General features: G+C 45.6%; 1 protein-coding gene across 1 annotated transcript; it reads left to right on the top strand.

The window, feature by feature from the left end:
• Positions 1 to 16,276: 16,276 nt before the first annotated feature.
• On the top strand, positions 16,277 to 17,559 carry IER3 (immediate early response 3). The gene is made up of 2 exons (XM_031435406.2): positions 16,277 to 16,534; positions 16,631 to 17,559. Exons 1-2 carry the CDS (start codon positions 16,325 to 16,327, stop codon positions 16,886 to 16,888), a joined length of 468 nt encoding a protein of 155 aa, XP_031291266.2. The 5' UTR covers positions 16,277 to 16,324; the 3' UTR covers positions 16,889 to 17,559.
• The last annotated feature ends 412 nt before the right edge of the window (positions 17,560 to 17,971 follow it).

The following is a 17,971-nucleotide window of genomic DNA, read 5'->3' as shown; positions in this document are numbered from 1 at the left end:
GTGACCCAACCTAAAACACCTCTCAAGGCAGGTTCATTCTGTTTACCTTTCTCTCGCTCGCCCCACCCTGAAACTCCCTATCAGGTCAACCATCAATCCTAACGTACTTTCTAGCAAAGGCCTCTCAGATTTATTTCTTCCTCCTCATTCCCATGGCCCCTACATAATCGCTTCACACCTGGATTGTGAAATCAGTCTCCTCTCCTGACCTCCCTGCTGTTTCCTGTTTTTCCTCCCCACTCCAACAGGACTAGCACATAAATGCCAGATTAAAATCTCTTAAATGCCTTTGATCATACAGCTCCCTTACCCAAAGTTCAGTGCCTCCCATTTCTAATAGCACAAGATAAAGATTCCTTTGTCTGCTTTCCTGGACCCTCACTGAGATCTGGCCTCCACCTTATTTATTTAACATCATTTCCCAGTATCTCTAATTTTCTCTTCCAGCCAGACCCTTCAAAGTTCCGCAAACCACACTCATTCCCATCACACCAACCCCATTTCCCCTCTCTCCTGTACTTTCCTAAATCCTGCCCATCAAGGGAGGGACTGTCAGTTGTCTCCCAGTAGCCACCTGTAGGGTCAGGCCACTCAAGATGGCTGTTCTGCTCTCTGTACATTCCCCCCACTGCTCGACCAGTGCCTGCATCACCTACACTCTACTCGCATGATTGACTTTCCTACATACTTGTCCCAGACCCGGTATTGATTGTTCTTATCAAAGGGACAGTAAGGGGTGTGCCCCTCTGCTGGTTTCCCTGGTAACCAATGAGCCAACCTGATATCAATTTTCCCTATAACTCCTAACCTTCCCCTGACCTGGAGAGCAAAGCCTGACACCATGATCTGTCCTCTGTCAGCTGCACACGATGAAGAAACACTCTAGGACCTTGCTTCAGACATGTAAGATTCCCCCTCCATTAAACCACTGATGTTTCTGTTGCTGAATCCGGGCTCTTCGGTCTTGAGGCTGAGCAAATACAGGGTTTGGGGGCCTCAGGGTACAGCCCACACCACCCTTCCCTTCTTAACAGTTTCCAGCTGGGCACATTGCTGCCTATAGTAAATGACACAAGCCTCCTTTGCAGCTGGAAATGGTTAAATGACTTCACTTCATCCTATTTCATATAAGCACAACTGCTGTGTATTCTGTCAATGGACTGACAGGAAGGGATGTGTTTCTTTGTCCTTCTCTGTCCTACTAGCTGGAGTGTGGAGCCTGGGCAACCATCTTAGATGATGACATGAAAAACCAGGTATTGAGGACATGAGACGACCAAGGAGAGCTTCCAGCCAAGCCTGATACACTGACCTTGAGCTAGACTTTGTTTCTGTCAGAGAGGATGAACTTAGAGCTGGTAAACCACTGTCACTCACAGCTGAATCAAATCCTAACTGACACACATACTCAACTTTTCTCAGGTAGCCATAACCAGCTTCTGTGGCTTGAAGCCAAAGAAATCCAAATGCAGAGGAATAAAGATAGAAGCTTTAGAAAAATTAAAGGAAGCTGAGCAAAGTGCACAGGGCTTTAGAAAGACATTTCTAAATCACTACTGGCACGGAAGTGGCTACAATTACATAAGGAGAGCCGGCAAGCCCAGTCAAAATGCAGGGCTGAATTTTCATGGATTGTATGCTGCAGGAATTATGGGCAGAGCTGACATTATATAACTGAGTGTTAAGTAAGGTGGTGGAGCTGTACCATGGTTCTGCTCACCTTTTGTGAAGGAAAGAAAGGAGTGGACGCAGTGCTATGCTGAGAAACATTTAACCACTGCCTGGCGGCTGGGGGGAGTCTAATTAGCTGCATTTCCAATGTCCGGGGTGTAAATATTCTTATCAAGGTCAACTTCAAGCTACCAATGTTAAGTCAACTGGCTCACAAAATTTCCGAAAATATCACGATGGGCTCTTGTGAGCTGGTTTGAACTGGTGCAAGCTGGCTCCAACACACCCAGGGGAAGGGCTGAGAAGGCAATGACGTAATGAACCTTACAAGGCACCAGGCAACATGTAAGAGGCATTTTGCAAACATTATCTTTCTTAATCCTTTTATTCACCTCTGAGAGGTAAGGCCAAACTTCCCCATCAATAAATCCTTCTGGGGAAGATTCCAATACAGGTAGATTTATTTTTATATTTCTCTTCCACAACCTTGGAAGATATGTTTGTCATTCCTATTACGGATAATTAGAAAAAGTAGGGAATGGAGGTTAGGAAGAGAAAATGGTGTATCTCAGATATTTTCTGGGTTTTGACCATCCAGCAACCACTATTTCCTCCTCCTCTGATAATAGCCATTGGATTCCTTGGGGAACTATCTAACCTGTGTGCAGCTCTTTTAAGCTGACACTTAAGGTATCCTTTCTTCTTCTGGGCCCTGCCTAAACCAGATTAATCAGACTCTCTCTGCTGGGGCTTTGAATGATAAATGTGAGTGTGAGGGATGGAAAAAAATGTGTTGTCATTCATTTTTTCAGCAGGTAGTGAGAGTAGGACTTGATTCCTGCTAGAGTCTCCGGGAGCTGCTCTGGTGCCTATGTTCCCTGAGCCTAGCTGTCTAGCCTTCCTTTGATTCTGTGAGCTATCTAGTATCCTCCCTACATTCAACTTTTCTAAGCTAGCTGTAATGAGTTTCTGTGCCTTTAAACCAAAGAAATCCAAAAAGGAAGAAGGTAGAGGCTTTAGAAAAATTAAAGGAAGCTGAGGCAAAGTGCACAGGACTCTAGAAAGACATTTCTAAATCACTACTGGCAGGGAAATGGCGACGATTATGCAAGAAGAAGCTAGGCAAGCCCAGCCAAAATGCAGGGCTAGATTGTCATACATTGTACACCGCAGGAATTGTGAGCAGAGCTGACCTAGTATAACCCTGAGGGTTAATAAGGTGTTTGAGCTGAACCATTGGATGCTCATCACAGGGTAATTAAGGAAAGGCAACTAAAAACATTTCATATCTAAAGTATCCAAGTTACTCTGTGTTTCTAGAATTGTTCTGAAACATATGGGGGTAATTTTTTTTAATATGTTAATCATTTGGGTGGAGGACTAGAGAGAAAACACAGACCACTAAGCACTCTTGGTCAGCATTTTATCTTCTAGAAAGTAAGATGAATTTACAATTATGTCATTTAAAACTATTAGTGGGAGGAGGGTATAGCTCAGTGGTAGAGTGTTTGGATGAGGTCCTGGGTTCAATCCCCAGTACCTCCATTAAAAATAAATAAGTAAATAAACCTAATTACCTCCCCCCTCCAAAAATAAAAAAAAAATTAATTAAAAAGATACTTTTATTTGGGGGAAAAGAAAAACTATTAGCAATGGAGAGTCTGGTAGGTTTCTAGAAGAGAAGCCAGGAGTTGTATTTGGGTTTATGTGACTGATGGGTATTTCTGTTAGTTCTGTGCTTCAACCAAAATTTTTTCCATCACCTCTTCCTGCACTGATCACACTCTGCTCTGAATTCCTAGGGTGCTTACTTTCTGTCTCAACATTCCATTCATTTGACATTCAACACTGTGATCTGCTGGGTCTTCATATGAGGAAAAGTACTTGTTAAGTTCTAATACACCAAACAATTGTTAGTTATGTATGGGCACGTGTTAGTGTGTTCATGTATATGATATATTCATGTAAGTATATAGTATACATATATGTGTGTTTATTATGTACAGTTATAGTCACATACCTATTATATATTTGTCTCTTATTTTCCCTTAACTAGGTTGTAGACTTCTTGAGGCTCATTTATCCATTTTTCTGCCTTCTACTGTTCAGAGTTGGAACACTTTTGACAGTCAATCTACTGATGATTTGAGTGCAGGGACAAGGCTCTCCCATCTCCCAAGTCTGTGGCAAAGTGCCCTGGATCAGTTTGTTTTGTGTGGCCAGACAGAAAAAAAACAATGGTTTAGTTCCGCCTCCAGCCTCTTGTCTTCCTTTTCGCAGAAGTTTGGGTCATGGTTGTGATCAGAAACGTGTTTCCCTTTTTCAATGGTAGATTTCTGAAGAAGTGGTTTCTCATACTGACCTCTGCATGGGCAGTATGAGACATCATCTAACAAGAACTAACTGATCTTGACTATTGTAAAAGTGTTGAGAGCAAATGAAAGCCATCAGCCTACGATGAATTTTTTCACAGTGCAGCATTTCTCCTTCTCTCACCCCAACCACCAGCTAGCCCAGTGCTGTCCAGTAGAACTTTCTGTGATGATGGAAAGTGGACTGAATCTGTGCTTTCCAATATGGTGATTAACCCCTGACCACCTGTGGTTACTGTACACTTGAAATGTGACTCATGCAAATGAGGAACTGAAGCTTACCTTTTGTGTAATTTTAACTAATTAAAATTTAAATAGCCACATGCTCCCGTATGGAGCAACACAGAGCTAAATTAAGAGAATCTGGGTCTTTTTATTCATGCATTCATTCATCACTCAACCAAAATCTATTGAGTACCTAATATACGTTAGGCACAGTACTCAGCCCTGACAGGGGGCTCAATGACTAGTCTCTCGCAAATCCCAGACTCCTAATTTATCCCTCCCTATCCCCTTTATTAACTGTAGGTTTGTTTTCTATGTCTGTGAGTCTGTTTCTGTAACAAATGATTTAAAAAAAAAAAAATTTGTTGGGGGAGGAGGTAGTTAGGTTTATTTATTTATTTAATGGAGGTACTGGGGATTGAATCCAGGACCTCGTATGTGCTAAACATGTGCTCTACCACCGAGCTATACCCTCCCCCCATAACAAATAACCTTTTGAGATGACCTCAAGACCTTTATGTGTCTTCTGGTTCCACCACATACTCTTGAGAAAATTAGCTGGAGGAGATTTCTTAGGCAAGGTTCACCCTGCAGATGTCCTTACCTCCCTGACTTCCCCTGCTGGATTAGGATCCTTGTCTGAGCTAGAGGCAGCTCCCAAGGGCTGGCAAGAGGCCAAAGATATGACCTGAGGTGAGAATGCATGACTGGGCTGCCCAGCAAGGTTATTCTACCCTGGGGCACGTGTGCGTAACCCATTCAGAATTTGAAAGTGAGACCCAAGCGAGGACACAAACATCAGAGCAGTGTAAAACCCCAAAGACACAAAGAGCTAGGGCAGTGAGCTGAATGATAACGTTAATAATGAGGATTGTTGAGAGGCAGGAAAGCATACAGGTTGGTGGCTCTTTCTCTGGAGCCAAACTTCCTGGAATTCAATCCCAGCTCTACCCTGTGCTGCCATGCAAAGCTTCTCTACTGTCTCCTCACCCGTGAGATGATGTTGTAAAGGCCCTCTCTCTTCTCAGAGACTTACCACGAAAAGTAAATTAATTAGAACATAAAACTGAACCCAAATGAGCTGGCTCCAGGGTCCACTCTATGACCAATGTGGAGTGCTGCTGGATTTTAGAATGAGGCAAAGGGTTTGAATCTAACTCCTACTATGTAATCTTGAGAAAGGGAGCTGCCTCGTGGAACCTTTCATACTCCTTATCCGTAAAACGAGGATACAGACAATGATAATAGTGGGGGTTTTATATATAAAATAGATAACCAACAAGAATGTGCTGTATAGAACAGTAACTATACTCAGTATCTTTTTTTCTTAATTTTGTTTTTTGTTGATGTGTAGTTGATTTACAATGTTAGATTCAAGTGTACAGCAAAGCAATTCAATTATACATATACATACATATGTATATATATTTTTCAGGTTCTTTTCCATTATAGATTATTATAAGAAATTGAAATCTAGAAAAAGAAAGGCACAAATTAACTTATTTACAAAACAGAAGCAGACTCACAGACATAAAGAACAAACTTATGGTTACCAAGAGGGAAAGGGGTTGGGAAGGGATAAATTGGGAGTCTGAGATTTGCAAATACTAACTACTATATATAAAATATTTAAAGAGCAAATTTATACTGTACAGCACAGGGAGCTATATTCAATATCTTGTGGTAACCTATAATGAAAAAGAATATGAAAATGAATATATGTATGTATATGTATGACTGAAACATTATGCTATACACCAGAAATTGACACAACATTATAAACTGACTATACTTCAATAAAAAAGAATGCAAATTTTAAAAAATAACAAAAATAAAGAAATTGAATATAGTTCCCTGTGCTATACAGTAGGTCCTTGTCGCAGTATCTTGTAATAACCCATAATGGAAAAGAATGTGAAAAAGAACATACATATAACAGAATCACTTTGCTGTACAACTGACACTAACAGAACATTGTAAATCAACTATGGGTGGCCCTTGAAACTGCTGTGGACTCCTAAGGACGTGACATGCCAGTTCTTCAGGATACAGATTGCTGGATGCCAGCCCATCCCTGTCCCCTGAGGTAACCCACCTGTGAACCTGTTCTCTAACAAGGAAAACACCTTGACTTGGCAGATTCAATGTGGGAACTTACAACAGGGACGTTTTGGTGCAGCCTCCTTAAGACAGTCCTGTTAGACTGTAAAATGGTAAACTGCTTTGGAAAACAGCCTGGCCATTTCATATAAAGTTAAATCTATTCTGAGTTATACTAATCCTAGATATTTACCCAAGGGAAATGAAAACACGCGTCCACAAAGAGTTGTATATGATTGTCCATGGCAGTTTTATTCATAATAGCCAAAACCAAGGGGAAAAAAAATGTCCATCAATGGTGAATGAATAAGCCAACTGTAGCATATTTATACAATGAAATACTATTCAGAAATCAAAAGGAAAGAGCTCCTGATTCATGCAAGAACACAGATGAATCACAGAAATATTACACTGAGCAAAAGAATCCAGACACAAAAAGAGTGCCTGATACTATAGTTTTATTTATATGACATTCTAGAACAGGCAAAACTACAGGAACAGAAATCAGATCGGTGGTCACTAGGGGCTCAGAGTGGAGAGAGAGTATTGACTCCAAAGGGGCATGAGGAACTTTCTGGGGCAATGGAAATATTCTATATCATGATTGTGATGGCATTTATAGAACTACATGAGTTTGTCCAACTTCATCAAACTGTACTCCTTAAAAGGATGGGTTTTACCGTATGTAAGCTATACTTCAATATACCTGGCTTTAAAAATATATATAATAACACCAAGCACTGACAGGATGAGCACATCCCACAGGGATGGGTTGAGAATATCCAATTTATACATTTCTTACTGATCTTCTCCTCCTCCTCCTCTTCCTCCTCCTCCTCCTTCTTTAGTTCACTTCTCCCCTTTTTTTTTAATTGAAGTGTAGTTGATTTACAATGTTGTGTTTGTTTCTGGTGAACAGACATAGTGATTCAGTTATACATATATATGTTCTGTTTGGGGGAGGAAGGTAATTAGGTTTGTTTATTCTTTTTTTTAATGGAGGTACTGGGGACTGAACCCAGGACCTCATGTATGCTAAGCACACACTCTACCACTGAGCTATACCCTACCCTCCTCGTATTCTTTTTCATATTCTTTTTCATCATAGGTTATTACAAGCTGTTGAATATAGTTCCTTTGATTTTCTTTACTGACACTAAATGCTGACAATTTATAACTTCGGAGGCCTTGTCAAAAGGTCCCTGGCATCAAAATGGCTGCATCATAATGCCATATGAAGCTTCTAGGCAACCAGAGAGGTCAATAGACAAATGTCTATAATATACTGTGTCTGGTGCTTCAAGAGATTTCTATACAAAGTAGATGGACTAATTCTGCATAAAGGAGTCATGGGCAGGGTTTTCCAGGAGGATGGAGAGGAAACAGCATGTGTGAATGGTCCAACGCGTAAGAGTTTGGCATGAATGGGAAAAAGTACAACCCGTACGCGGTGCCCTATCTCGGCGCAGGGAAAGCAATGGGGAACTTGAAAGAGAAGCCTGTAAAGTTGCCTGGGTTCAGTTTAGGAAGCCACTGTCTGCCCCACTGGAGTTTGGAGGCACTAAAGCTAGTAACCCAGACACTGACTTGGTCAATTCTCTGGGGAGGCACAGAAGTTGGCCTGGAGGGAATAGAGTTAGGAAGTCTCTGTGGCCCAACCTTGTGATCATTTCTGTTGAAATAAAGTGTGCCTTTCTGGTAGTGGATTGTTCTGAATACCAAATGTAGGTATTCTGATTGTTCTGAATACCTTAAGTAAGTAGGTCTCAACTAGGTTATATGAGCCCTGAGGGTGGCTCACCTGCCCAGAACTTTGGGACCCTCTGTTTCTTTCCTGAGGTGGGGAACCCTGGCTCTCAAGCAACCTCATCACTCAGGCTGCCAGGGTCAACACCAGTCACTCTGTTTGGGAGATTCAAACCCACGTAGTCAGGTCCGCAGTGGAGAAGATCATCAGAGCAAAGGGATGCATGTTATTTTCAGCCTCCCCTTGGGAGCAATCCCTTTCTGTGTTGAGTGGGATTTCCAACCCGGGGAAACAACTGACCAATAGTCTGGAAAGAGAAACTCATAAAAGGGCCAGGGCTGCCCAGAGCTGGGATGACGGTAGCATGAGGCTCAGACACTCGAGGGAATCCGTGAGGTGATGGAGAGAGAACATGAGGGAAAGCAGGGCCACCATCCAGCCAGGCCCAGCTTCCTTTTTCATGAGCTCATGGTCAAAGCCAGGCCAGACCAGGAGGGTGCCAGCGATTGAGTGAGCTTGTTTTTTCCCTAACTTGGTTCTGAGTCACACAGGGCATCTATCCTTCCCAGAAAACCGCCTCAGGGCTCACCCCCTGGCAGCCAGTCAAGCTCCAGTCTTAACACGCGATCCCCACTCTGCAGGCTGGGAGTTGGAAGCAGGCCAGCCCAGAGCACCGGTCCTGCCCCTCGGCCTCGCTGGGAGGGACCTGGGCCCCTCCTAACCTTCAAAGAAAAGTGCCTATGGCCTCAGCTTTGGAAATAGGAAGGAGGCATCTCTTACTTTTGAACACACAGGGGACGCTACTGAATTACAGAGCTCCAGGGGAGGGAGGCTTATTCAAGAGCCTTTAATCTATGCCCTAGACTTTACAGATCTACTCATTCATAAATGCAGGGTGTCTGAAAAGGCAGGACAAAAGGGGAAATACTTAATTTGTTGTACTTCCTGCTTCCCCTCCCCCATGATTCTGCTTTGAATTAAATCTCAATCATATTCTCCAGTGCTGATTGTTGGAGCTGTCTACAGAGAGTTTCCCACATGAACAACTCTAATGTTAATTGAAGAGCCCTACGTTTCTAGTCTTTACAGGCAGCCTGAATTGATCTAGACACGGAAAACTGAATGATGAGCAAGGTGGATAGAGTCCTGCCCTCAAGGAGTTATAATCTGACGGGAAGGAAACTGGCCAGAGGAAGAAGCCACCACACTGGGGTCCTAGGAAGCCAGTTTTGGCACAAGGACAGGGACTCTGGGACCTTTTCCCAGCTCCCTGCTCTCAGCAGCCTCCTGGGAAGTTGGGCTGAGTTGGACTGGACTGGGCTGAGCTGAGCTGAGCTACATACAGGACAGGGGTTAACCATGTTCTTTTGTGACCTTGCCTTGGGGCTCCAGGCACCCTTGCCATAATTTTGCGTCAGGGAAAATGGCCAGAACCTGATCTTGGCCGTCCTCAGGCCCAAATGAAAGTATTTGGGGGTCATTTATTAACTTGCTATTAAGAACTCACCACCACCATCCCGCCCCCACGCCCCACCATGCTTCTGGCAAGAATTGTTCTGGCTAGAATGTGTGTGTATGGGGGCCAGAGGAAGGATATTGAAAATCATTCGCATTGGTTGAACAAGAACTAGGAATGCAGAAGTCTCTGCGTCTTTGGGGAAAAGAAAAAGCCATAAAACCTGCCTGAACTGGAGAGGGAGGGAAGGGAGGATGAAAAGAGAAAGAGAAATTGTGTCTCCTGATGATCTTAGCATGTGGAGGCTGTTTTCTCATCCTGGTCGCCGACTCCCGGGTCAGTTCACTGCTGCCCACATCTGCTCCAAAGCAGCCCCTCTTCCCAGAATCATAATAATGGCCACCAAAGAAAAGGCACCTACTTTGTGTCTATTCATATTCTTAATCTTTGCAAAGACCTTAAGGCCAATTGGCCCCCATTTCAATTAAGGAAATGTTTTCAGAGAAGTTAAGTAGCTGGCCCAATACCTTGTAGTTGATAAGTAACAGAGCTGGGACTTAAACCTACTTTCCTCTAAAATCTGTGAAATAAAGTTCATAGTTTAAGGCAAGACAAGAAAAAACTAAAACTAAAAATTTTTTGTCTACCCTTTGGCTTCCTCTCTTTCAACACTGTGCAATGGATATCTGCCTTATGCATAGACCAAACCTCCCCCATCGGCAAGAATACCTGCTCAAACAACAAGACAACGCCTCAGAAGATAACATTCCTTCTTGGTCTTGTGAAGGGTCACATGATGACACTTAGATCTGGACTGTGTAAACAGTCAGTAATACGTCATTTGATGTACAGCTTTCTGTCTCAAAAAACTTCTACAAATGTGCTCCTGGGTTCAACAGTTCTCAGAGCTTTCTGAGGTGCTTTTCCCAGGTTATAATCCTTAAATTTGGCTCTATTAAAATTTTCCATTTCTTTCTTAGATTGACAGGTTAATTTTTTGTCAACACACCACTAGATGATCATACACTCTTTTTGCCACCCCACGTATCCTTTTGACCTCAACCCATCTCAACCAATAGTTATTGAGCATCTACTAATTGCCAGGTTCAGCTAAGAGCTTTCAGTTTTCATCCCTGACCCCAAGACCCAGGCTCCATCCCTCTGTCTCTGCTTCCCTTTCTCAGAAACTTCCACTCCCAAATATCTGTCTCCCTCTCTCCTGCCCATTCTGGCTCCTTCCCATGACCTTTGTCCCCTGTTCTAGCCTGTGACTAGCAATACAACAGTATTTCAGGTGGGGTGGTGGGCATGACTCACTCTTATGTCACTTATGAAGGGTGAGGGCCAGGGCTTTGCCATCTGCCACCTGGACAGGTACTCCTCATTCAATGGCAGATCACCCTGACCCACAGCTGAGCATCCCCCAATATCCTCTCTGAAGAGGAAGAGTAGGGGCCTCTGAAGAGTCAAAGAGACACAGCTGGATAAACAGACGCCTCTGGGGTTGAGGAGTAGCTCCTCAGAGGAGGTGGATTTAAGAATATTCATTAAGGGACCCTTGTATACAGTTGGTGGGAATGTAAACTGGAGCAGCCACTGTGGAAAACAGTATAGAGGTTCCTCAAAGCCTGAAACTAGAGCTACCATATGATCCAGCGATTCCACTCCTGCGTATATATCCAAATAAAACAAAAACACTAATTTGAAAAGATACATGCTCCTCAGTGTTCATAGCAGCATTATTTCCAATTGCCAAGATATGGAAGCAACCTAAGTGTCAACAGATGAATGGATAAAGAAGATGTGATATGTATACTCAGTTATAAAAAAGAATGAAATTTTGCCATTTGCAACAATGTGGATGGATCTAGAGAGTATCATGCTTAGTGAAATCTCAGACAGAAAGACAAGTACTCTATGTTATCACTTATATGCAAAATCTAAAAAATTAAATATATATGTATATAATAATATATATAACAAAACAGAAACAGACTCACAGACATAAAGACCAAACTAGTGGTTACCAGAGGGGAGAGGTAAAGGGGAAGGGGCATGATAGGGGTATGGGATTAAGAGATACAGGTTACTACGTGTACAATAGTTAAGTGACAAGGGTATATTACATAGCACAGGGAAATACAGCCATTATTTGTAATAACTTTAAATGGAGTATAACCTATTAAATTGTTGAATCACTATGTTGTATACTGGAAACTAATACAAAACTGTAAATAAACTATACTTCATTTTAAAAATATTTATTTATTAAAGCCCCTACTAGGTCAAAGGCCAAGGACTAGAGAAACCACAGAGCTACCACGAGGACAAGGGCGGATGTGGTCTTGTATACACTTGGAGATGATATTCCAGTGGGGGACACACACAATATCAAAAAGTAAACAAATGCATAAAATGGTTTCTTACTGTGGTGAGCCTTAGGAAGAAACAAACAAGGGGCTAAGAGAGAGATTAGTAGGAGGTCAGAACACAGGTCAAGGAAGGGAATGAAGGAAACATGGTGATCTTGGGCAGATGGGGAGGAAATGAGAGCTGGGAACGGGAAAGCGGCAAAAGTCTTTCCCCAGGATTAGGGCAGTGAGAACCGGTGCAGCTGTTGGTCTCACCCGCTGGCCCTTTCTGGCCTTAAGTCACTCCCCATCCCTCACCCCCGCACCCTTTCATTGGCTTAATGATTCACTCTCAACTTTCCCCAGTTTCCCGTGTGGCAGGGAGGGGCAGAGCCTTGGCGCTCCGAGGGTCCCAGGAATGGGAGTGGGATTGGTTGAGAAGGAATGGTGAGCCATCTGGGCTCTCTGCTTCTCTTGGTCCCACTCTGGCCTTGTCACAAAGAAAGTTCTCTCTGTGCCAGGAGGACAGTGAGGATAACTAGGTCCAGCTGGAAGCCAAGCTCCAGATGTGGGAGGTAGTGCGAAATGGGAGCCTGACACCCCCTTCATTTCCCCTCCCCTGCCTAATGCCCTGGAGAAATTTTCCATCATAAACAAGTTATGCAGTGCTGACCCTGGGTGCCTTGCCCCCTCTCCCACCAAGCAATTTTCTTCCATCATCACTATCTTCCCCCATCCCCAATTTATGTCTGTGTGAGCCTGTGGGCCTGTCCACACATGTAAATCGACCCGTATTTATGTTGATCGCTGTGTGGTGTGCAGGTGGCCTTGGCTTAAGGGTGGAGGTAAGTGTGTAGGCTCACTGGGCTTGGGTGTAAATATGAGGATGATAGCGGGTGTAAAAGGCAGGTGTGGGAGAGGACTGTGCCTTTGTTTGTAAAGGAGATGTGTTTTATGCCTCGTCAGGAAGAAGTGTGTAATGCTGAAAGATTCTCATGCATTTAGACAGGAGGAGTGGGTGTAAAATGAAGCAACATATAAGTCCAGGAAGCAATAGTGTATATAGTATTTATGACAATAATATGTCTCTTTATAACCCAGTTGTGGGCTGTCTCCTTATGTACATGTCCACACATCCTTGGTTGAGAAATGCCCTCAAGGGTTCCTTGTTTGGTGTCTGTGTGAGACTTGTCCCAGCTTTTCTCTTTTTTGGGGGGGTGGTGTTAATTAAGTATATTTATTTATTTATTTTTAATGGAGGGACTGGAGATTGAACCCAGGACCTCGTGCAAGCTAAGCATGTGCTCTACCACTTCAGCTATACCCTACCCACTCCTCAGCTTTTCTTATGATGTTGTAAATTTGGATGTGCGATTTGAAGGAGTGTATGTATGTCTCAAAAGCTTGGGTTGATCTAGCCAGTGTGTGAAGACTATATGTGCAGTTACCATTCTGCATTTTCATCTTTTATCTATCAAGATTATGGAACAACTCCTACATGCAAGGCAGATTGCAAGTTTCTACGGAAGACACAAAGACGTGTGACAGAGCCTCTAATGGAAGAGGTCATATATGTGCTCGTCCTGAGCACCAGGCATAATGTGATCTGGTGCAAGGCTCTGTGCCAGATGCATCCCACATCTAAGGAATTAGCTCTGACCCCTCCATCCTCTTGCTGTCAGCAGCCCTCCTCCACACTCCCTGACCCTAATGATACCCATCTTATCAATAAATCCTGGTCATCTTATGCTACGAATGTTTCTTAGAGACATCTCTTCTCTTGGTTCCCTGTGTCACAGCCCATTTCAGAAACTTGCTTCCTTCTACCAGAACCTCTCTAGTAATATACTGTCTCTGCTTCAGTGTCTCCCCATCCAGGGCATATTTTTCATCCCACTCAATTCCCAGCTTTGAACTTGCCCTCCTTTGATGTCACCTTATGACCCACAAGCTCCCCAGTCTAGAGTCAAACCCAGTCTCCTGGCCTGCCAGCCAAGCTCTCCCCACTGCCCAATTCCTTTCCAGCCATCATCACTTTCCACTGTTGTTGAACCCCAATTTGCATACCTATGCACACTGAGGGCAAACTAAAATGTCAGAGTTGAGCAGAGAAAGATTTTTTTGCAAGCACCAAGCAAGGAGAAGGGGCAGTTTGTGCTCAAAACCCCAAACTCCTGATAGGTTTTGGGGAAGAGTTTTTAAAGGCAAAATTTGAGGTGAGGGCAGCAGGGTGTGTGACTCTCTTCTGATTGATTGGTGATGAAGTAACAGGACGGTGTTCCAGAAATCTTGTGCTCAGCATGGAGTTGCCCTCCTCCACCGGTGGGGGCAGAAGAACTCAAAGATATTATGTATCTTTCATAAAGGGGAACCAGTCCTTTATCTGCACTATTATTTCTTGGCTGTTCCTCTTTGTTTTTGCATTCTCTTCCTTCCCTTATTAGTAAGAGTTGGAACCTACTCTTTGGAACCCAGGGAAAGTCTAGGAGGCTGAAGTCTTTTTCTGAGGGCCCCACAGGGTCCTGCTGGGTTTCACCACTACTCCTTTACGGGAAACTTACCCTGAGATTGTTTTTCTTGTGATTCCCCAAACACATCCTGTACTTTTCCAGCTCAAGGCCTTTGCTGATTCCATTCTCTTTCTCAGTCATCTTCCACATCTGACTGTGTGGTATCCCACCCACTATTCAAGGTCATCTCCAATGCCATTCTTCCCTGAAGCCTCGCCTGACTTTTTGCTTGTTTTGTTTGGTTTTCTTTTCTTTTTTTTCTTCTTTTTTATGAGGGGGGAATAATTAGGTTTATTCATTGATTTCTGCTTGGAGGAGGTACTGGGGATTGAACCCAGGACCTCTTGCATTCTGAGCCTGTGCCCTACCACTTGCGCTATACCCTTCCCCCTCATCTGATTGATTAGACAGACAGGAACAGTAGCTCGACTAGGTCCCCCAACACTTAGTCTTCTGTTTTCTTGGCAACTGTGGTGCCCACTGTTTCTGGCTGGTGGCCCTCAGCAGCATACACACTGAAACCCACCTCAGTATTCTCTACGGGACCTTTTAAACAGGGTGCCTGGCCCCGGTGAATGCTCAAAAGTTGTTAAATTCTGTGTCCATGAGCAGCTGTTTCTGAGGCAGTTAGGGAGAGGTGTCAATTTCTCTTGAGTTATTATCATCACCACATTTGCCTAATGTCTCATAGTTTAAATGTTCTTCTCGTAAGTTTTGATAGTTGATCCAGACCATGGGGGACAAAAAGGAGGTGGCTGCTAACTTCTTGCCTTGGTATTTTGTGGTCCTCTGCTCCAGGCATGTATCAACATTTCTGCACATTGCTGGGTTGCCCCTGTGCCATCTGTGCACCTTTGTTTAGTGTGTGTGAAGTTCATAATGAAGGGGAATATGGCAGAATAGGCCACCCTACAATGTGCACTTTGGCATGTGGATTATTTTGAGCTGAAGGCAGTCAAGACCCAGCAGACTCAGGAAAAGCGTTTTACCTCTCCCTTAACTGCCTACATAATTTAAGTAGGGGACCTGGCCCAGAGAGAGATAGCTTTTATCTGAAAGACTTACCTGCTTGGCAGGGCAACCATTTAATTACCCAACACCTGCTCTTCTCAGCCTTCTGTCAATTACCCACCTCCCCTTCAAGCTCCAGGCCCGAGTCTCATTCCTTAGCTCAGGAAGGTATATAAGCATCAATTGCCAGACTGACTTTGAGTCTTAAGTCTTCATGGGCTCTTGCAAGTCTGCAATTAAATGTTTTTTCCTGTTACTCTGTCCTGTATCAATTTAATTATTAGACCAGCCAAAGAAACTAGAAGAAAGAAGGGGAAATTTTTCTGCCTCTACAAGGTGGTGTGTGTGTGCGTGCACTAAAGCAGGCAGGGTTCTCTGTGTGCTAGTGTGTTTGTTTCTCTTAGGCTTCATGGCTATTTCTGTAATGACTTCTCTCTTACACTGTGTGTTTTCTGTGTCCCTACAAATGTCTGAATGTGTGTGTGTGACTGGTTCCTGGACTTAGCTGGTCAGTGTTGCACCAGGGTGGCCAGACTTCCTTCTGTAAGCTGTCCTGCCTCCCAAAGATGGGGCTTGTGGCAGAAACACTTCAAACAGTCTGTGGGCCCCTCTCCAGCTGCCACATGTCCCGACATGTGCCCGCAGCCCGGGATTTCACCCGCCTCCACTCACAACTCACACAACACATACTTGGGCGCCTACCGTTGCGCTGGCCAAGTCTCCACCCCCATCTTTGCTTAATCTTCGGAATTTCCAGCCGGCCAGCCAACCACTCCCAGCCGCGGGTGGAGTTGAGAAGGACCCGCCCAGTTCTCGGGGTGCTTAACTAGCTCTGCAGGGCTACGGGTCCCCACTCATCCGTCTGCTCAGCTCAGCGCACCATGTGTCACTCTCGCAGCTCCCTCCCGACCATGACCGTCCTGCGGGCCCCGACCCCGGTCCCCTCCACCAGCCCGGGACCCCGGAGGGGCTCCGGTCCTGAGATCTTCACCTTCGACCCTCTCCCAGAGCCCGCGGTGGCACCCGCTGCGCGCCCCAGCGCCTCCCGCGGGCACCGAAAGCGCAGCCGTAGGGTCCTGTACCCACGAGTGGTGAGTGTCGCCGAAGTGGACAGCCCGGGGGAAGAGCGGGGTGAACCACCGGACGCCCGGGCCCTGACCTGTTCCCTTTGTTGTCCCCCCTCTCAGGTCCGGCGCCAGCTGCCAGTCGAGGATCCGAACCCTGCCAAAAGGCTGCTCTTTCTCCTGCTCACCATCATCTTCTGCCAGATCCTGACGGCTGAAGAGAGTGTGTCGACACCCCTGGCCCAGGAGGACACCCCCAGCGCCCCGTCCCCCGCACCCACAGCTGCGCCCCCGGTCGAGCCCCTTAATCTGACCTCGGAGCCCTCAGACTACGCTTTGGACCTCAGCACTTTTCTCCAGCAACACCCGGCCGCCTTCTAATTGGGGCTCTTCGTACTCCCAAAAGAATTCGAAGAACCAAAGAAACACTGCGCGTACCTGGTGCGCGAGAGCGTATCCCAAACTGGGACTCCCGAGGCAACTCACACTCAGAACACTACAGCGGTGACGCCAGCCCGAGCCTGGGAGAGACAGGCACCGACACGCCGGGGCTAGGCCAGATCGTGAAAGAGCGTCGTTAATTTATTTCTCATTGCTCCTAATAATATTTATATGTATTTATGTATGTCCCCCAGGTGATGGAGGGGTGTATGTAATATTTATTTTAACTTATGCAGGGGTGCGAGATGTGCCCCCTGCTGCAAGTGCAGATCTCTGGGTATTTATAGAGTTCTGTGGGATTGGTGGAGGCTGGCCCCAGAACGGAGCGAAGCAGGGAAGAGGGATGAACAGGACCCGGGTCCGGGAGGGCGCCGGGGCTGGAAATCAAGAATGGTGGTGGGTGGTGGGTTTAGCGGGTGACACTCGGTCCTCCAGCATCTCAACTCGCGAGTCTACTGTGCGACGCTTCGGCGGACCGCTGGGAATAAGGTCCTTGGCCTTCGATCTCGGAGTTGCCCCCAAGGGGTGGCTGAGGGATCGGTGGGCTGTTAGGGCGGCTGTGGGGTCGCCCAGTATGTTCTGTGAACACAAATAAACTTGATTAACTGTCAGCAGTTCTGTGAGTCTCTCTTTGCAAGCGACGATTCCCCACTCTTTGCCTTCAGGCGCCAGGGCCAGAATGGAGCAGCCGTGACCAAGTCCGCAGCGTGCGCTCCTCCACTGGCTTGCCAGAGTCACGGAACCCAGCATCTGGTGACCGGATGCTGTGGTTCGTTGCCCAGTTCGTGGTTTTCCCAGTTCTCGCGGGGCAAATCCAAGATGAGTCGGTCTTCCTTGCCCCGGGTTGCGCGACACACGGAGGTCACGTCCCGCGCGACTGGGCGGGGCGTGGGACGGCCTGGGCGTAGCTCCCGGTCTGGGAAGGGCGGTGAAATGGAGCCCCAGCCCCCACCCGCCCCCTAGCCCCTGTGGGCCCGGCGGGCTGCGGACCAGAGCAGGGCCTGCCGGGAAAGGGGCGGGCCG

Source organism: Camelus dromedarius, chromosome 19 (assembly GCF_036321535.1).
Source record: "Camelus dromedarius isolate mCamDro1 chromosome 19, mCamDro1.pat, whole genome shotgun sequence".
In the NCBI taxonomy this organism is placed as follows: Eukaryota; Metazoa; Chordata; class Mammalia; order Artiodactyla; family Camelidae; genus Camelus; species Camelus dromedarius.
Note: the sequence above shows the minus strand (reverse complement) of the source record. Positions and strands in the feature narration are given on the sequence as shown.